Here is a 19,652-nt window from a genome sequence, read left to right on the forward strand (position 1 = left end):
TTTCGTGATTTCAGTCGTGTTATCGTGGTTCCAAAGCGCGCTGTTCTGTCTATCTCCTTTCCATTTCAATTCAATCCCCTTTTGGAGGCCCTATTTCTTAAAACCGTTAGCTTTCCAATCTCAACATTAAAACCAGGAGCCACAGTAGGCAAGCAAGGTTTGGAACATTTCCTATGTTATAAACAACGTTTAGAGTAATGTCAATTTCTTAGCCCACGTGTAACCGTGCCCTCCCCCCTAAGGTAAAACGGAAGCGAGGGAACTGTGCACCTTCCCCTCCCCTAGCCCAACATAAACCCTAACCAGTTTAGTTGTTGTTGAGTTAGAGGCGGGGTAGGTGTTTCCTCATGGAACGGGTTAGCTGAGATAGAGACAACCACAAACCGTATATCAATAAATTCAAGCTTTGGTGTGTAGCCACGAGCATGGTGCATACACTGTACTGGTAACCATATGATTTCGAGTGTATGAATTTTTTAATAAAATTTTTCAAAGACTACAAATTGCACTCGTTGGCTTTGAAACTTGGTTATATACTCCTTTGATTAGATATTTCAAATTGCTTTCGAAATCGTATGGTTACCTGCAAAAATCTGGCTTCTGATGAGAAATCACGTTTTGAATTTTTTGTAAGTTATTAACGATATAACTACACCTTCGTTTTCTTTCTCACCCGAGGAGCGTCGGCTCTAATATCTCTCTCAAAATAAATAAACGAATTGATGATTAAATAAATTGATAAGCGAGAAGAAGCAGAAATGGTAAAAGAAGGATACACGAATAAAATTATAAATCAATCAATAAATAAATTTATTTGCAAGAAATAATGAAAGAAAAATAAACTTAAGTTTAAATTTAATTTTCACAACTACATGTACCGACCTGTACCAGATTGCATTCGAAAATAAAGACAAATTTTAAAAGATAATTCCTAGAAAAAGATAAAGATATAACTGTTTTTGATTAGTCAGTTCACAAATTCCACAAGTTTTCTGAATTATGTAGACACTTCATTCCCAGGTGAAGATATCTATGGACAAGAACGGACAAGATTCTTTTGCTATGGAGGGTCATGAAAGAGACTTGGCTCTCGCCATGAGAATGAGGCTCGCGACTGTCTTGTGATTCTTCACTTCGTTATCATAGCAACAAAGACCCACATTGATGGTTGGTTTGCTGGGTTGCTCCCATTAGACTTACTTCGCTGCTGTTCTTCGTTAGTTAACGATGGCTTCAGGAACAAATAACCTTCCAGAGAAACAGAAGGTAGGAAAGTCAGATTCTATGGTTAAAAAAAAATATATATATTAATGCTTCTTTTTTGCGTATCACTAGGCCCTTTTGATTTTAGATGTTTCGTGAAGGAAGATGAGCTTCTCTAAAGTTCATCTACTTGGTACATGTAAATAGTTTGTATTCACTTAGATTTTGAACCATCATCGAAGAATGATAGAATCCCAGTTCTAAGACGAAATTCAACAGGAGTTATGTACAATATTCTTAAAGTAAAGCCATCAGTAACCTTTTTATCGGTGCAAGCTTAACGTTCCCGAACGCGGTGCGTCGTATTGATTTTTGACGCAGAATATTTTACACTCATCTGTACTACTGGAGCCAAATACAATTATGAAATTACACTCAGTGATATTATTAAGTTGCTTTTTCAGTTAAATTTTTGAGAAATGCTAAGGATTTCAGTGTATGTAGAAAGTTGTCCGCGTATATGTATGTTTATTGTTGATGCACGGTGGGTTCACACTACAGTATTGAAAGTGATATTTAAAGCTGGCAGTCTATACCAACCAGAGACTTGGTATGGATCCAATACTTGCGAAATGATAGTCCAAGAACCTTGACAGACATATGCATGGTGCATGATCTGCTTTTCTGAATTTTTTTATTGACTTAATTCTTGTTACCATGCAGTAATATGACCTAAAATAAAAGCTGTATAGTATGTAGAATCCTGCTTGAACCTGGTTAAGTCGAACCCTCGGCTTACTTAGGCAAGATCCGATTTTCAAAGGATTTGCCCCCTTTTTTCCAGTCATTTACTGTCAGCCAACTCAAATTCCTGGTAAACTCAAACTAATTTTGCTTTCCCTTGGCTCAAATTTACCGTGGTAACTTGAACTAAGTAAAAAGGTTGTTTAATAAATGTCAAAGTGTCAATACATAGCTGATTGACACATCCCAATCTTTAAACACAATTATCAAAGCCTACTACATCTGGCTTAACTTCCCACCCTAAACATCCCTATTAAAGGAAAACACTCGAAACAAACTAATTGTATGAAAATGACTGTTGATTGTGCAAGTATGGTAAAAATATGATTCCCTTGTCATTATTAATACCTTGTCATTATTAACAGGATACCATTGTTCTAGTGATTCAAGTCAGGGGGGTGCTACTGTAGTTTTAAGTAAACCAGGTTAAGCAGTCCTTTTGGGTGTTCAGAGTCAGTCTCTTTCAGTGTTCACACCAACTCTGAACACTCAAAAAGACTCTATTCCAGTGAAACTGTTCATTTTATCATGTGCATTCTTTTGTTTTACTCCATCTCATTTTATTCAAATTTAGCTTCACACTTCCTTCTTTTATATAACATCACTGAACTTGTAATAATTTTACATTTGATGATGGTGACATGTAGTCACCAAAACGTCTTAATCTCACTACTTTTTACTATAAAATGTTAAGCAAATACTGCCACAGAAATTTACCTTACAAATCTTTAAACCGTAAATTACTCCAGTTTACATCTTTTTTGGCTCTGCTTTTCTAGCACGCTAGCTTTGCTTGACAGGAAAATAAACCTTGTGTTCTACCTTAAAAGTTATCAAGTTTTCTCTTTAGGAAAGTTCTCCTGAAACTCTAAATTACTTTGTGTTATGGCATTCATTTCTCTAGATGGTAGACAGTTACTCTCTAGAGAAATTATCATTATTTTGCCCTATAATCAACAACTTGCCTTTGCTTTATTTCATTTTTCACAATAGATTAAAGTTATCATGTAAACTTTCATTTATTTCAGGATGCCACAGAAAGTAACCCAGTTCCAGGAGGGACAGCATATGACTTTGAGCAGACCAAACCAGGAAAAGGTGCCATTACTTCTGACTATTACCGCACTTTCAACATTCCTGAGCGGTTTAATAATCCGGGTATGTTTTATTGTGTCTTCCAGATCTAATTAATAACCCAGGCAACCCTGTTTTCTCCTGTCCTACTGAAGTTCAGTTAATTAACCTGACAACAAAAGAGATTCAGGAAGGAGGTGGGTGTCATACTATTTGTGAAATACTGAACATCTTGAACCATTCAGTATTTTGTGCGCATTTTGTATGGTCAAATGCTTTTCCTAGTTTCGTAGAAGTCACAACACTCTTTCAAAATTTTTTTCACGAGAGTTCTGCAAAAAGAGGTCTTCAACTAATATTGGGCACTGCCTCACTTAAAAGCACAATGATTAAAATAGTTGTCAAATCGTTATATGCAGTATATGAAGGGATTTTAGGGAGAGCTGTGCCTAATATGACATTCTTGCAGAGTATTTAACAAAAGTGTTTTCTCTAGATTGGTTTGATGGTTACAAAACAAAGAAGCAACACCCGATGTATATGACAAGTGGGATGGAGTATGGGTGAGTAATTTTTACATGTGTAGTTATTTGTAAGTAGTTCCAAATAAAAGTGTAAAAATGATTCATCATTGGGGCTGTCTTTCTTAGAAAGGGCCAAAGTTGTTGATTTTACAGTCTATTTATCAGCAAAAACCTAAGAAAATAAGGAAGCTTATAGGCATAACTAAGCTTTTGTTCTGCTCATTTATCCTCTCGCTTTGCCACTTTCTTGTTGCCGTTGCAGTCATGCTTTGCTAAAGGTCTGTTTTAAACTTCTACTAACCTACTAAATTTTTTTCAATTTCCTCGTAGGAGTCATCGTCCAACAGTTCATACCATGCCTACAAGTTTTCATGCAAAGAGCCAAAAGTTCTCAGAACACTTGGGAACATGTGGAATGTACAGAGATCAATCTCTGAATACTTCTATGGATAAAAGCATTGTTTGAAACTGTATTGTATGCTTTTTTCCAGGCAAAAATGCTAAACTTAACAAAGCAAATCTGTAAATATGTAAGTTTTTGTTTTATTCTAATAAAAGTAAAATATTTCCATGAACAGGCTGTTTCTGTGGTTGTCTCTCAGCTATCTTTTAAATTGAAGACATTTGGTATATTCCTTTAACCACATGAGTTACTAAGATTTAATTTCTCCTCACAATGTCACCAAAAAATCACGTATGAAGGTGAGGATGATAAAGGAAATGATCACCAATTTTAGCTTTTGATTATTAACCAAATTCTCCTTGTCAGCTGAGCACCTCAGAAAATGGATGGAGGACAGTGCAGAAAATGTGTACTGACATTAGGGTGCAAAGGATTATGTATAAGAGGCACAGTGGCCTTATGGTTGGTTCACTGGACCAGGATAGTTTAGTAATATCAAATGAGTTGATAATGTGAATTGGCCACCATGAAGAGTTTCAAAGCTGATGTTTGGAGTGTTAGCCCTTTGTCCCATCAACACAGTGTTAAGTGTTCCATTTCCTGCAAACTGTATGTGTCACATGTCACAGGTCAAAACTCACTAACTCCCAGTGAAAACAAAATCATTGGACACCAAGAAACCATTGCTAAATTTCTATTTCAGCTTGCATTAAGAAATCATTTTCTCTCAATGACTGTCATTGTTCACTCTTTACAGGAAGAAGAGAAAGGACCCTGGGAACAATAATTTTTAAGAGTTGGGAGGTATTACAAACCAGAAACAGTGAGGTTTGATTCCCCTCAACCTTTGATGTTCCCCTTGCTTTCACCCTTCCGTGTTTAAAAGCACTCACAATCCAAAGTTAACTACTCAGAAGAAAGGGATTTCCTGTAGCCTTCACATTGACAAGCTGTGGCAATCAATAGGTACAAGATGAAGTCCTGCAAACTATTTATCACCTCCCTGTTTTTACACCTTTCCACTATGAAACCAACATGAGTAGCCAAGGCTGTACTACTAACTGAGCACCTTGTTTGACTTTCCTTTTCTTTTTAAATATAACAGCCTCATTCTTAAGTTTTCTTTTGGTGTTTAGAGCAACTGAAAAAGTCAATGACCCAGTCTACATTAGCATGTCATGAAACCAAGACAAATGCACCGCTTTTCCAATAACTTTTATTAATCTGCCTCAACTGTCTGTACATATTAAACAGCTCAATTTTCTTCCTTTAAAATTATCTTACAAGAATCAACTTCTAATTTGGAAGAAAAAAAGATTTGTTCTGCAAGTTTGGTACACATAGGTATGAACTGTATTCCAACAAACCAAAGTCACTTTAAATCATTATTCAAATATCTACCAGTGGTAAAGCTATTCTACACTTAATATTTCAGTTATAACCATTTAGTAGATTGGTAACAGCATGCAGAGCCCAAAGTGGACTCTTTTTTTTTTTATAAAAAAGGTAATTCCAATGACTACTTTTGGTGATGTTGCCTTATGAACTTTTTAGTTCCTGTCCAATCTTATAACCAAGAATCTTGTTCCAGTCAACTTTGGTTCGTGTAATGGGAAGCTGCCTTCGTAAAGCCTTAAAAGTAGTCTGTGACATGGTAGTGTAGTTTTCTGAGAGCGCTTTCTGCAAAAGACATATAATCAAATAAACAATACAATAAAACAATATGGAACTACAGGATATTGGTTATTGTTTTGCATCAAAACACACTTTCCCTAACATGCCAACTGACAAGTTGCTGTAGATGAGTTAGATACCTGGTAGTCACTTTCTGCAGTGTCTATTATCTGTAAAAAATGCTTTGCTGTTCCAGCTTCACTCTGCGAATTTAAAAGAGTGGTGTCAATGTCTACATCTGAAAAAGAAAACATTTGAAAACAGATAAACTAATGAATGATAGGTAAGGATTGCAGCTGATGACATCAAGGTAAAACTGACTTACATCATCAGTTGAATGGAGGTAGGTTGCATTTGGAAAGTTGCCTCTTTCTCTTGATTGACTGCTTTCCCCTACTTTCACAAAGTCAAACTTTGGAAATATTTTTTGTACTTCAGACTTCTAATTTCATGTCTAAATTAACAACTGGTTCATACATCAGCGTGTGTTCATTGAGATATGAAGCATGCGGGAAGTTTGGAAAGCACGAAAGATGCATAGGAATTGCTCTCAACTATGCCTTGAGCAACTCTAGCTTCTTGAGTGCTCTCCAAACTTCACAAGTACTTCATACCTTGATGAATGCACAGCTGACATATGAACCAATTGTTTTATAACATTTTCAACCCGCTGGAAAATTTATTTTTCTCAAGGGATTTGTTTGCTAACATCATGAGTGTGCACAATAGGAATATGAAGCATGCTCATGCAATTAAATTTGATTACACAAATTTACAAGCTATGTTATAAATATTGTTGATTGAGTCTAAAAATTCAACTTTTAGAAAGCATGCAGTACAGTGTAATGCCTTGCACACTCCAGTGGACATACAGCACCCCTCAAAAGTAAGTTAACAGTCTCCACTCAAAACTCTATCCTCAAAACTTGTTCCTCATTACTTTCCAGAATCAAGGATTGAGGATCAAATTTCAAGGGATTGTCAAATTACTTTTGAGTAGTTTACTTACTGTAAGAGACCCTACAACTCATGCTCATTTAACACAATTTCATCTAAAAAATTTACAGAGAACACTACACAGGCTGTTCTTCACTTACTGTAACTTTAAGATTTTCCTTCACTTCTTTGGATGACACAAGCTGAACATTGCCATCTTCATAGTAATGAACCTATAAGTTTCCAAACAGGAAATTATCACATCAAAGTAAGAAATTAAAAAAAAACAAACAAACAAACAAACAAAACAAGTAAATCACAGACTGATGTCAGACCAACAACTAAGCATTACACAGCAAGAGGTCAACTTAGTTTGTTTATTTTTGATGAAGACCTTGCTTGCCTAAATTTCATCACCTTGGCCTGGGGTAGAATTATTTGAGTCCCTAAATCTCCTACACCATCACATGTAAATCTACTGACATCCAATTGTGCCTAAAAACCCTCTACTCATAAAATAAGAGTATATCTTGAACATTTCACTTCATATGCTTCCTATTTGTGTTTAAATAAGGACCTAGAGTATTTTGCCCACATATCTCATGACAAAAAACCCTTGGGGGAAAAAACAGCTCTAAAATTATAGCTAAAAATTATAGTAGATACTCCATGGGTTTACGCAAAATAAAATATTTGGAGATAAATGATGAGTTGGGGAAAGACTGAGAGATAAAAAAAGTGAAAGCAAACTGTGATGGGCAATATACTAGCAATATATTGAAAATCAAGTTTAGGAGAAGTTATTATAATTTTACAAATTTCAGTTCATATGAAAGAAGGACACTTATATACCCATCAAAAACTATTGTTTGTGGCTACAATGTAGTATCTGTTTCTTTTACCTGCACTTTGAGGACACCAGTGACTTCCACGCTTCCACCTGATGGCTGGAATGACACAGACCACTCTGAACGCCACCTACCATTCCTGTTGAAAAAGAAAGGGAGCAAGTTATTGCACCAGCCTTGGAGCACAATTGAGTGGAAAAGGGTACCAAAAAAGTACCACAGAGAACAACAACCTTGTTTGTTGGTTCCTAATGATAAACTAAAATGCAAAACAAAAGAAACTCCCAGAAGATGGAAAAACATTTACACCTCTCCCCTACCTCAGGTAAGGCAGAGTGAGAGCCAGTTTCCATCTATACTGTATTTATCACAATCATCTATGTATGAGGTAGATATGGGTACAAAAAATTGCAAATTAAAATTGATATCTCATTGACAGCTGTTCTTACCAAAAGTTTTGTGGTTGAAACTGGTGATCCTCTATACATACAATCAACTTGATTGATCCGCCAGACAGAGTTCCATAGACCTTCAAATGTAACATAAATATAACTCAAACACTTTCCCCTTCAACAAGAGGATGCAATTCCTTAAGAAACATATATTGGCGAACAGTCAGCAAATACGTTGAAAGTTTATTAAAATTTAGTCCTCAGGCCTGGATTTTCTAAAATGTAAGAGGGATGAAGTCTTGAACTGATTGAAGTTTGAGTTTTGTAAAAGACTCTACAAATGGAAAGTGGAGAAAACAAATTTAGTATTTCCTACAATATTTTGTAATTTTTAATCATCAAATAGTGTGAACATGCAATACAAGAGGGAGCTAAACTCATGAATACAGAAGCCATGAGAAGGGTGGAACACTTTAGAAAATTAGAATTTCTGCACATTCACTAATGCTTATTTATATGAACTTTTTCCAATCCTGACTTGATTGTGCACCATAGATGCAGCCAAAAACTGATAAATCCAGCCAAATGCACAATTCAATCACTCTTGGCGAGTAATGTTTTCAATCATGGCTGTGCCATGAGAGCTGTCTTTCTGCCAGTTTTCACTACTCTGTACCTAACGAAAGAAAAGGAAAAAGTTGACGTACTGTACAGACTCCATGAGGGTAATGCTCTCTGACATAACTTGTCACACTCTCTTCAACAGCTGCCCTCCATGCTTCAGCTGTTGGATTAGCACTGTGTGCACTAGGATTACTTGCTTCCTGTTAAATCAAACACAAAACAATAAACCTATGTATTTTTCAGACAATTAAAGGTCCATCTAGTTCAGTTAGGAGATCCAGTAGCTTACAGGATATCAGAGGTTGCCAAGTTTTCATTCCAGTAAATAAGAACATCCCTGTATGTTGAGCTCTTTTTGACTATGGGTGTAAAAATGTTCAGAAGTGGAGATTTACATAATGATTTTTGTTGAAATAAAAAAGGTTAAACATTTCTGGCTTGTAGCTAACCAAACCACTAACTAGTCTACCATCTCAAGCCAGCCACTTTCACCTCATTTTGACATAATTGCTCATGAACAGTAATGTAACCATCGAAATACTTATAGGATATATTTGTTCAACAGCTATTTCCCAGATTCTAATGGGATTGAATGCAAGATTTATCAGCAACAGGTTTGAATATATGAATAAATTCAAAATTAAGGATTTGCTCATAGGTTTCTTCAAACTTTGCCAAAGCCCCTTGGCACTTTGACTTAATAGTTCCCATTCTTACATGTTGTCTAAACCAAACAACATTGTGCCCACAATAACCTGACTGTTTAATACTTCTTATTTGCCTTCTACTTTCAAACTTATTGACAACTTCAACTCCCACAAAATCAACTGACACCATCTGTCTGTTATACAAGTAAATTAACAAAGTGCTTAGGTGGAGGTGAGTATCCCATCCATGCAGATGGAACATTCTCCATGGCTGGTTAACCATGGCAATGTAACAAATTCTGACGAATACAGCTTGTTAAAATACAAAGTCTGTGGTCTGTAGAAAGAGAAATAATGGTGAAAGAAATACACAACTGCAAAAAAAATGACATGGCTCTTACCTTACGCAAGTGGTCATACTGGAAGCTTTGTTTACTTCGAGGATCATAAAATCTTCCATCAGATAGTTCACCATGTCTGGTCACCAATACCTTTAGGATATTACTGATATCAACAACTCTGGTATTGTACATACTTGGAAAATCATTTCTTTTACATACTATCATAATAAAAGAAATTTTAAGTGTTAAAGAGTTGATTTTAAAGGCAGAGAAAAGTGCTAAGATTAAAAGGAAAGGCAGTGTTGGAAGAAAACATACCATGTGTATTAACATCGATAATCAACTCTAAATTCCTTGGAAAAATGAGCATAAAAGCACAAATTTCCTAAATCAAGTAAATGTTGATATATAAAACCTAAAATATGTCAAAGACAAACTTTTTTTTTCAATTCTGTTGTTATGAACACAAAAACAACACAGGGCCTAATAAAATAGTTACAAAGAAAGCTTGGATAAAACCTTGTGATTCAGGGGTAACAAAAATTCCCAGTGAGTTATGTACTCACCTGTTCATTTGCACCTTCAAGTTTCACTGGTGTGAACTGTTCCTTATTATAGGCTGAAAAAGAGCTGTTGACAAAACCAGCAACCGAAGAAAACAAAATTATATTTTCATTTATTGCAATTGCTTAATATAAATATACTACTAATCATAATCCCTACTGAATCTACAGAAACAAGAAAAGGTACAATTAACATATGGGAAACAAAAAGCACAGCAAAGTACTACAAATGCAATTAAAACATGTCGCAGAAAAATTGGACAATTCCCACACAGTAAATGTTCTAACCCCAAAAATCTGACATATTAAAATCTCAAACTTTTTAATTTTCTATTTAACCCTGCAATAGGCCCTGCATAAGGAGTTGAAAACAATCAGGAACTCACGAGCTTCTTTTGCTCGTGTTCTACAACTGTGCTGATGTAGTACTCATTCTTTTCATTTATATGGTGTAAACATCTAGTTGCGACCAACATACATGTACAGATATTATGTGAAGTAACATAAGATGGTAACATCTTTACATTGGCACTTCCTCAGTGCCAAGCTACGATACGTTTTTACAAGGACTTTGAGAAGCAATTAAGAGCAACGACATGTTTTGCAACACCTAAATCAAGTACATGACTACTGAGGCTCTACAAAGGATCCATGTTTTACACCTGTTTTTCCTTAAAAGTTTTTAGTTTATCAGTAAATCACGAGCAATTCATTTCAGTTTTAATTTCTAAACAACATGCACTGTCTACCAGAAAAGGCGTGACGGAAGATAATCGGGTAATACTTGGACAATTCTTTCACATTTATAACTGTGTTAAAAATTATTCAGGTAAGATGCGAAAGTCCCTAATCTTTTTGTATGAAATGCAAATAAGTGATCGAGTATTATGGCGTTAAGCTAGAATTTATAAAAATAAGAAAAACTTGTTTAAATTAATCGTTGAACATCACACACACCAACCTCGAAGCTTTCTCCTTCAACAGACTGTCGTTGTTCAACAAAATGCGAACATCTACAATAAAAAAACAGTCCTCATCTGAAAGTAGAATAAATTAAAACTCAAAACACTTCTTTGCAAATCATGCCTACCGTTGAAGACTTCGTTGAATTCTCCTGGTGGGGCGTGTTTGATGAAGTCAGAAGCTATCCGCACCTAATTGGTGGAACCACATCGATTCGTCAATTGCGATACTTCAACGATGAATAACTTTTACAATGGAAGTATGTTCATTTCCATACCTTTTCTTGGTCTGAGATGGGCTCGTCAAAATCTGCCATTTCCAAAGGTCTCTTTTGTTGGAGATCACTGATGTTCCTTCAAAATTAAGATGGCGGCCAAATTACACCAACGCTAGGTTTCCTGGGAACTTCCCGGAAATGCCCAAATTTGGTCACAATTTGAAACTTTAAGCCAGCAAAATTGTTAAACAGCGGTTTATTTCGCAAATATGGTGACGTCAATTCAGCAACAAAGAAAGTCAAAGTTAATGTATTCTAAAGACGTACGCTAATGTTCGTGACGATATTTGTGTCGGAAGAAGTTCTTGAATGTCATCCTTACCGGGAAATGCTTTGCAAGATCGCGAAGCAATTCGTGTAAAAGCAGTGGTACGTGTAAAAACCCACAAGCATTGCTGTAAAATAGTGGAATGATCTTTTGCTTTCAACTAATTACTTATTCATTTAAACTTTCCATTTCCCTTAACAAATTAATCTACTAATTGTTATTATTTTTTCTTTTTTTCAGTTATATGATGGAAAATTTGATGGTGAAGGAGTCAAGAGGTGCTTCTCCGTAGACCCACATATCACGTCTTTTAATAATCTTTGTCAGTTATTGAAGCGAGCCTTTCAATTACAAGGGTAGGTAAATACATCGTGATGTGAATGTTCCAGCACTACTCTGCTGTCGTAGTTTTTGAGCGATTTACGGGTACTTTTCAAACTGGCATTTAGCAACTACGAAAGAAAGACGAGTGGGGTCGATATCTGTTAAAAAAAACTGGCAACTTATTTTTCATTTATTGAATAAAATTGGTGACCGTAGTTGTTCATGCACAATTTCTCGTTCTTCGTATCACACAGTCAATCGGTGTACATAAAGTTGTCACCTACGTGGCCTCTAATGCCTCCATAGCGGCCAACGCGAAACGTATTTTTTGTTCGGAGTGAGGAATCAATAAAAGACGATATCACAAAGTCATTCACCCTCAAGAGCAGCCGACTCGTTAAATTCATATGTTTTCGATTTTATCCGTTAACCGGTGAAATCTGAAATGGAGGCACGAGGTTGTAACAACAGTATTTGTAAGGTTCACCTAAGGTCGAAGTAAACACAGCGCACATTAATATCAATGCAGATAAAAGGTTCGGCTAAACTGAAGTTATTTTAGGACCTGGCTCAGTAAAACAACGAATAAACTTTGTTCAAATAACAGGCCCCTAATTTCTCGTGCAACGACCAATTTACTGCTACACGTGGAAAAAAAGATTCCAAAACTTTGTGGAAGTGGTATCCTTGCTTGAAATGGTTGTTGAGAAGACTTTATTTTTTTACGTCTTTTCCTATACAGGACTTCTTTTTCATCATTTACGCAACCACAGATACATTTAAAAGCAGATTTTCTCTTTTATGAACCATTTTTAGAGACTTTGAAATATCATATCAGCTCCCACAGTCAACAGAAAATGGAAAGAGACCAGACGTGTTTATCTCTCTTACATCTGACTTTGATCTTGATGCTGCCTTCATGAGTTCATCTTTGCCATATTTGAGTCTCAAGGTTGAACCTGTAGTTTGTTCAGGTAATATGGGTTTTCATAACTATAATACTAGTTTACATGCCTGTGACATTTCAGTAATAGTCGTACTAAAAAAGTTCCAAGTAAACCTGAATTAACTTGACCTTGTTGTAATGGAGACCAAAAAGAAGAAATTACCTTCTTGTTGATAACTGGTTTGTTAAAATACAGCCATGAAGGAGTCTTGCAATTAAGTGGAAAATATAATGAAGTCCTACTCATAGATCTAGCTGTCTAAACACTGCAAGCAAAGGCTACATGATATCCTAAGTGATATCCCAAGTGTAATTACTTAAATATGTTGCAAGGTCAAACAAACAAACAAAATGGCTGGCTCCTTTCTGAGCTGGTTAGTGGTTTCAAGGCCTTTGGAAAAAAATGGAGTAACAGGGACTTATTTGTAAGTTTAGAGCTTACAACATTAAGCACTGCTTGGAGACATAACTTACAGTTGTTTTAGGTTAGTCCGGCAATATCTTGATACAAAAGGGTTAAATTTTAACTTTAAAAAAGTGAAGCACAGGTTTCAGACCTCATATGGCATTGGAGTGTGGTAAATCTTATTTCCCAAGAATTTGAAAATCAAATTTTTCTGGAGGCAAGATATCCCCTTTAGACAGGGCAATTGAGTTTTATTATGTTAGCATTCATTTTGTGCATGCTTTTATCAATTTCAAAAGAGAACTGCAATTGAGTTGGACACAAGTAACTGAGAACACTGAAAGCTAATGAAATCTGCAAGAGTAACCATGTTGCTACTGTAGATTTGAATTAGCAAATGTACACACACAAGGCTATTGGTTGTTTTTCTTGTTCAAATTCATGATCCCTCCCCCCACAAATTTCTAAAAACATGTGATTTCTATGGCATGAAGGACAATGTATTTTAAGGTTCTAAGATTTTCTTTACCAAATTTTGTAACTGGACATGATGGCCCAGGAGCCAATTCAAATGTGAGCTTGAATTCAATGTTATAAAGCTGGGAATTGGACCTTAACTTTTTCAATCTCAAGATCACATCAGTAATACTCATTACTATCTGCTATACAATTCCTATGATGTTAGCTTGGAGGATTTGTTATTAGAATTCTCCAGTTGATATTTTTTGTTGTTCTGGTCACTTGCCTTCTTGATATTGTATTGAAATTGTGAACAAAAATTGTCTTGGTCACTCGTGGGAGTGAAAAGTTAGAAGGAGTAGATAACATCATTCTTCAAGACTCAATAGTTTTATAGTTTCATTTAAGGCAAATATTCCTGCTGCATTTCTTTACATGTCGTGAAAATTCATCCATAGAGGACTGACTGTGGTACCAACTAGTACTTATCTATTGTATTTTCAGAAGATAGTCACAATGACTGGACTTTCCTTGAGGCAACAGAAGCACCACTGACTAACAATGTACAATCTACTGGAGTTTCCTCTGCAGTTCCCTTCCACATATCCCTAAAACATCAAATGGAGCGAACGTTCAGCAAGATTACCAAAGCTTTCACTGATTCAGTCAGACGAGGACCTCTAAAGGAATTAGAGTGGCAATGTCATTTGGACTCTGAAGGGCGTGTTCTTGCCATTGAGGAGTTATGGGTTCGAGTTTTCCATGGGGGTGGACTTGACCCTGTCTTACGCAAAGAAGTTTGGCCACATCTGCTCAATGTGTTCCCCCCTGATTTGACTAAAGAAGAGAGGGAGAGACATTTGAAAATGAAATCACAGGTTTACTGTCATCTGAAGTCAAAATGGAAGAGAAAATGTCCCTTAGAGATAGAATCCATCACCCATTTGATTATGAAGGATGTTTTACGAACAGACAGAACTCATCCCTATTTTGCAGTCCCTGATGATCATGAACACATGGATTATTTATTTAACATCTTGACAACATATGCATTAGAAAATCCTGATGTATCTTATGCACAAGGGATGAGTGATCTGGCAGCACCTATTCTTGTCATTTTAGATGATGAAGCAGTAGCGTATACTTGCTTTTGTTGTCTGATGGAAAGAATAAAAGGACACTTCCTTTTAAATGGTAAAGCAATGACGCTGAAATTTGACCATCTGTCACAATTGGTTAATCGCATGGAACCAGAGTTCTTTAAGTATCTGATGGATATTGGAGCAGATGACATGTTCTTCTGCTATCGTTGGCTTCTCCTTGATTTGAAGAGAGAATTTCCATTTGATGATGCTGTTCAGTTAATGGAGGTGATTTGGAGTTCACTGACCCTGCCAGCAGAATCAGCAGCCCGTGCTTCAAATATGGTTTCTGGCTTACCCAGAGGTAACTCTGCTGCTGCTGCCATTTTAAAACAGAATGGTTACCATACAGTTAATAACAGTAATAATGATAGTGAAGATGAATGGGATAGTGATTTGGAAGATGATGGATTCTATCCATTTACCTCAAAATCTGTTGATCAAGAAATGAAACTGATTGAGTTGCCAGGCCCATATCATCTTGGTGGTGGGAATCCATTTGTTCTTTTTTTGTGTTTGGCCATACTGTCTCTTCACAAAGATCACTGTATGAACAAAGAGATGGATTATAATGCACTTGCCATGTACTTTGACAAATTGGTACGCAAGCATGACCTTCATAAAACTTTAATGAAAGCAAGGGCATTATATACTGACTATCTAAGTTCATGTGGAGTTGAAAAAGATGATGAGACACCCATACCTGAAGAAACTACTTCATCTTGGTGCAGCCAAGAACATCACACAGATGTTTTCCTTCAGACAAACCATTTTGTTGAATGTTGATTAATTATAGGGTTTTTAGTAAATGCTTTTCAGTTTCTTCCTAACTGTATGATAATCAACAACCGTTCATGGAAGTGGAGGTGGCTAGTGTTGGATATTTACCATGCAAGGTATAAATCCAAGGCTAGCCACTGACACTGACATGAACAGTTGTTTTTGTATGTGCTAAAACAGTGATATAATGTAGCACAAAAAGTTGATTTGAAGTAATTTATTCCTGCAATGATTACTATATTTTCAAGCACAAATACTTCTTGTGTTGCTCTGAGGTTAATAAGAAAGGATATCCAGAGTTTTAATATATACTAGGTTAGGTAGTCCTAGGGTAAATCCGAGCCATCTGATTGGTTCTTACCCAGTCAGTATTTTGCCATACAGACTGCTTCAATGAAAATGGTTGTAAGCCATATATTTTTGTTGGCAAAAGCCAGCAAATTCAAAACAAACAAGTGTGGTCTGAGTGCCATATAATAAAATAATTACTACCATATTGGGGAATATTGGCCCTCATTCATTTTTGTATGGACCTCTCTGCACTCGGTCCATACTGTTATGACTTCAGGCCAATATTCCCCAGTACAGCTCTTGCACTCAGTTAATAAGAAGTTAGTATATAATATTTAGTTAGTATCCATAACAGAGTGCAACATGTCCGCTTGTGAGTATTGATCAATCCTCTCCTATTCATGATAATTTTCACTTGTACGCTACATTCACTCTTGAGAGCTGTTGTAACATCTCATTGATAAAATTTGCATCCAGGTGTGGCCATGTGATTTCCCTTATAGGTAAGGTTTAGGTGAATCTAAAATGATTGTGATACTCTCTAGATCACAACAAGGTAGAAGAGGAATCTCTTTCAATAATTTACATATCAAACTTATTTATTGAATTCCTGAGATCCTGTAAAAGTGGCCTAAAACCTTTGATGCTAAACTAAATTAGCAGCAAAAACATAGCTAACACAAAGAAATCAGCTCTTCATGAAAGCTTTACGTCAAATCATTCTAGATGGTTTTGTTGGAAATGGAGAACCAACTATTTAAAAAATTGAACAAAACAAGTTTCAATAACGAGTAGTTAGTCATGAAAGATAATCTTAAGGAATCTTTCTGATGATGTATTTTTCAAAATTAACAAAATGAGAATGATAAATATGTGGCATAGAATCCTTTTATAATAGTGGGCACAAGTATTATACTTTAATATGCATGAATTTAATAGTGCAACAATCAGATGTGCCAGTTATGAAAGAGGTCTGTGCAAAAGTATTTTTTGTCGTAATGCTAAAAGAGGTGGCCATTTAGGTGGAAATACTATTTAATAAGGTAAACTATATTTAGTGTAATTCTGAAAAAATAAAGTGTGATGTTGTCAGTTTATGCAAACTTAAGTTGAATTTCACAGTGAATCTTCCACTGTCTCCTTACCTCTTTGTGTTATACCAAAGAGTATTTAATGTCTCAGGAGGGTTTGATTCCCTCCTATTCCATTTTTTAATGAATATCAGGGACTAGGGATCGTGTCTTCCTAAAGAAGATGCGCAAAAGGAAACATCAGAGTTCCCTTCCTTCTTCTAAAAACTACCTTACTGGAAGATGCAGTTTAGAATTTTTTATGGGGAACACCGACTTACCTCTCAAAAGAATAGTTTAAAGTAATATACAAATCCGTTAAGAACTGGACTTTCGAAAAGAGTTTTACCTTACGTAGCCTTTCTTTGAAAATACAGATCGGAGATGCAGTTCTTTTATTTCTCACAAGAACGAAAATGCAGATTGAATGGTTTATTCTTTCAATGGAACATCTGATTGGTTTTGACGAGGATGTGTCCGTACCTCATCTTCTTTTCTTCAAATTTACTCTTTTGGGGACCAGTGGCATGTACATGAGAGTTTACGTGTTACGGATGGTTTTATTTTTAATAGTTGGACCACTTTTTCTAGTTAGACCATTTCGAGTTCTTGGACCCTTTTATCTAGTTGACTCATTTTAACAACTTGGACTATTTTAACAAGCAGGACCATTTTTTCTGGTTCAACCATTTCTACAAGGCAGACCATTTTCTTTAGTAAGATCATTTATTGCTAGTTAAACCATTTAAAATGCTTTAACTTTTTGGACCAATCATAGCATTTCGCAGTCCTCTTTAAGTTTTAGAGATCTTGCAAAGATCGTCGATGATACTCCAGAATAACGCTGAAGATAACACTGATGCGGCCGGAAGTTTTCGTTCTTAAATTTTTGCTAATATTTTCCACGCATAAAACACATGTACCCTTTCCGCTTCAGAGGCCGCTATTTGTGGCTGTTGTAGGACGTTAATCCTTTGGAGTGCACTTTTCACTTTGAAACTTCCTTTCATCGCTTGATGTCCGCAATCAAAAACTCAATTCAAAAACCAATTTCCAAAGTGATTTAGGTGAGTGATGAAATAATTATTAAGGTTTTTATCGGCTTGAGGTCACGAGCAATATGCATTTATAAATAATGGTAACGAAGCTAGGGATGTACTCGGCGTCTGGAGAAAGTGTTACCGTGCCCGTAGGTAGAGATAGGATAATGCAGATCGCGCTAAGAACCAATCAGATTTCATAATTCGTTGACGTTTTCCCTCAGGAAAAAAAAAAATGAGCAATTATTACTCTGTCCTCGCGACAACATCACGTCTAATTTCTGTTAAATTTAATCGAAATTGAACAAAATATTAAAGAAAAAAAAACAGGAAACATGATTTTTTTAAATTTTACCTCAGTTGACGGTGTATAGCATGCCATAGCAGAGTCACGAGCCTCACCCACAAGTCCTGCGAAAAAATGGGCTTAACTCACGCTTGTTTTTCTTTTGTGCATATAATGTCCCAGAAGGGTGCAGCAGAGCCCAGTGAAATGGGGACATCAATAATCAACGTTCAGATGCCTCGGGCTCTACACCATGAAATCCATGTAGATGATTTGAATCAAGTTTGACATTGTGAAAAGACATGAGAGAACTACAGTTATCTTAAGGGCTTGAAAGAAAAGGGTAGAACAAGTGATATTGTGCCGTAAGTCTAAAGAATGCTTTTGGAGAAGTTCGAGATGTCTTAGGTTCGTTATAATCCTGATGGGACTTCACTGTATTCTAACCTAACACCTTAATACAAAAGAAGGCTTTCTTGGTTGACATGATAGGTCATGATACAACTAACGATATCATGAAGAACCCCGTAGACTACAGACAAGAAGACGGAGCCGATTGCTGAATTTAGACCGTGCAATTATAAATAATGCTAATTCACTTGAAAACCAAATTAAAAATTGTGAATTTAATTATATATATATTACAGAATTTAGCAAAGAGGTTTGATGGACTGACAGGCGAACAATCATCCAAGCCAGTAATTAACTACACTGGACCAATACTGGAAAGGAATAAAAGAGAAAAAAGGGTAGAAAGATTAGCAACCAAATATCACAGCCACCCGAATGGCTAACAAAACAAAAACAGTTCCGATTCATTATCCACAAGGAGCCGTATTATATCATTGTTATCCTCTCCTTTACAGCACCTCACTGGGCGCTAAATTGCGGTGTTCAAGGGAAAGGTTTCTATTAAGTAATTAACATCGTTTCCAGGCTTGAAAAAATTTTGTCGTTTAGCATATTTTCAAATAACATAAACAATGGGTAAAGTAAACATGACGCAAATGAATTTGAAAATCCAGTCAGTTTTGACAAACTGTCAGAGAAAAAGCGTTGGGAAACTAAAATTTTCAGCATGTATTTGCATATGAATAGTAACCTTTTGTCCCCACAAAGACAATCACTTTACTTAATGCTTTTAGTTGATGAATTCAAAGGTATATCTTTTCTCTCCGCGACATCCTTACAATTGTAACCCTGGGTTTTTTAAATCCTAAAAAAACATTTAACAGCGATATGCTATCGTTCATTCACAAACACTATCAGAGTTACGCTTCGAGATCTGTACCCGCAAATAAAAATGTCTGCAAAAAATTGACGTCGCCAAGACAACAGGTGTGCAGCTGTTTGAAGCTTTTCATTTT

The 19,652-nt window shown here is 36.0% G+C and overlaps 3 protein-coding genes across 5 annotated transcripts; 2 read left to right on the forward strand and 1 right to left on the reverse strand.

The window, feature by feature from the left end:
- The first annotated feature begins 1,017 nt into the window (after window positions 1-1,017).
- On the forward strand, window positions 1,018-4,180 carry LOC113671057 (piercer of microtubule wall 1 protein). 2 transcript variants are annotated; one of them, XM_027187266.2, is made up of 5 exons: window positions 1,109-1,266; window positions 3,036-3,105; window positions 3,189-3,278; window positions 3,578-3,644; window positions 3,936-4,180. In XM_027187266.2, the coding sequence occupies exons 1-5, from the start codon at window positions 1,228-1,230 to the stop codon at window positions 4,069-4,071; spliced, it is 402 nt and encodes a 133-aa protein (XP_027043067.1). In that variant the 5' UTR covers window positions 1,109-1,227; the 3' UTR covers window positions 4,072-4,180. The 2 variants fall into 2 exon arrangements, with proteins under 2 accessions (XP_027043068.1, XP_027043067.1); XM_027187267.2 differs by lacking the exon at window positions 3,189-3,278 and having other exon boundaries at window positions 1,018-1,266; window positions 3,036-3,165.
- A 1,030-nt stretch (window positions 4,181-5,210) lies between these two features.
- Window positions 5,211-11,371, reverse strand: LOC113671051 (F-actin-capping protein subunit alpha-2). Its single transcript, XM_027187259.2, has 11 exons — window positions 11,274-11,371; window positions 11,124-11,187; window positions 10,995-11,046; window positions 10,037-10,100; window positions 9,531-9,620; window positions 8,566-8,682; window positions 7,916-7,995; window positions 7,521-7,605; window positions 6,780-6,851; window positions 5,823-5,885; window positions 5,211-5,688 (listed from the first exon to the last, which is right to left on the reverse strand). Exons 1-11 carry the CDS (start codon window positions 11,310-11,312, stop codon window positions 5,548-5,550), a joined length of 867 nt encoding a protein of 288 aa, XP_027043060.2. The 5' UTR covers window positions 11,313-11,371; the 3' UTR covers window positions 5,211-5,547.
- Window positions 11,372-11,483: 112 nt separating this feature from the next.
- Window positions 11,484-16,992, forward strand: LOC113671050 (TBC1 domain family member 25). Of its 2 annotated transcripts, none has more exons than XM_027187257.2 (4): window positions 11,484-11,642; window positions 11,782-11,897; window positions 12,682-12,839; window positions 14,181-16,992. In XM_027187257.2, the coding sequence occupies exons 1-4, from the start codon at window positions 11,583-11,585 to the stop codon at window positions 15,602-15,604; spliced, it is 1,758 nt and encodes a 585-aa protein (XP_027043058.2). In that variant the 5' UTR covers window positions 11,484-11,582; the 3' UTR covers window positions 15,605-16,992. The 2 variants fall into 2 exon arrangements, with proteins under 2 accessions (XP_027043058.2, XP_027043059.2); XM_027187258.2 differs by having other exon boundaries at window positions 11,494-11,642; window positions 14,184-16,992.
- The last annotated feature ends 2,660 nt before the right edge of the window (window positions 16,993-19,652 follow it).

The sequence above is a fragment of the Pocillopora damicornis genome, chromosome 5, assembly GCF_964200805.1.
Source record: "Pocillopora damicornis chromosome 5, jaPocDami1.2, whole genome shotgun sequence".
Taxonomy (NCBI): Eukaryota; Metazoa; Cnidaria; class Anthozoa; order Scleractinia; family Pocilloporidae; genus Pocillopora; species Pocillopora damicornis.

Bases quoted from the DNA above. Each gene is read 5' to 3' on its own strand.
- LOC113671057 (XM_027187266.2), top strand. From the start codon at position 1,228: ATGGCTTCAGGAACAAATAACCTTCCAGAGAAACAGAAG. The intron at 1,267-3,035 runs GTAGGAAAGTCA...CATTTATTTCAG, and splicing joins ACCTTCCAGAGAAACAGAAG to GATGCCACAGAAAGTAACCC. The intron at 3,279-3,577 runs GTGGGTGTCATA...TGTTTTCTCTAG, and splicing joins AAAAGAGATTCAGGAAGGAG to ATTGGTTTGATGGTTACAAA.
- LOC113671050 (XM_027187257.2), top strand. From the start codon at position 11,583: ATGTCATCCTTACCGGGAAATGCTTTGCAAGATCGCGAAGCAATTCGT. The intron at 11,643-11,781 runs GTACGTGTAAAA...TCTTTTTTTCAG, and splicing joins CAATTCGTGTAAAAGCAGTG to TTATATGATGGAAAATTTGA. The intron at 12,840-14,180 runs GTAATATGGGTT...TTGTATTTTCAG, and splicing joins TGAACCTGTAGTTTGTTCAG to AAGATAGTCACAATGACTGG.
- LOC113671051 (XM_027187259.2), bottom strand. From the start codon at position 11,312: ATGGCAGATTTTGACGAGCCCATCTCAGACCAAGAAAAG. The intron at 7,996-8,565 runs GTACGTCAACTT...TTACATTTGAAG, and splicing joins ACCCTCATGGAGTCTGTACA to GTCTATGGAACTCTGTCTGG. The intron at 6,852-7,520 runs GTAAAAGAAACA...GGAAACTTATAG, and splicing joins CTGGTGTCCTCAAAGTGCAG to GTTCATTACTATGAAGATGG.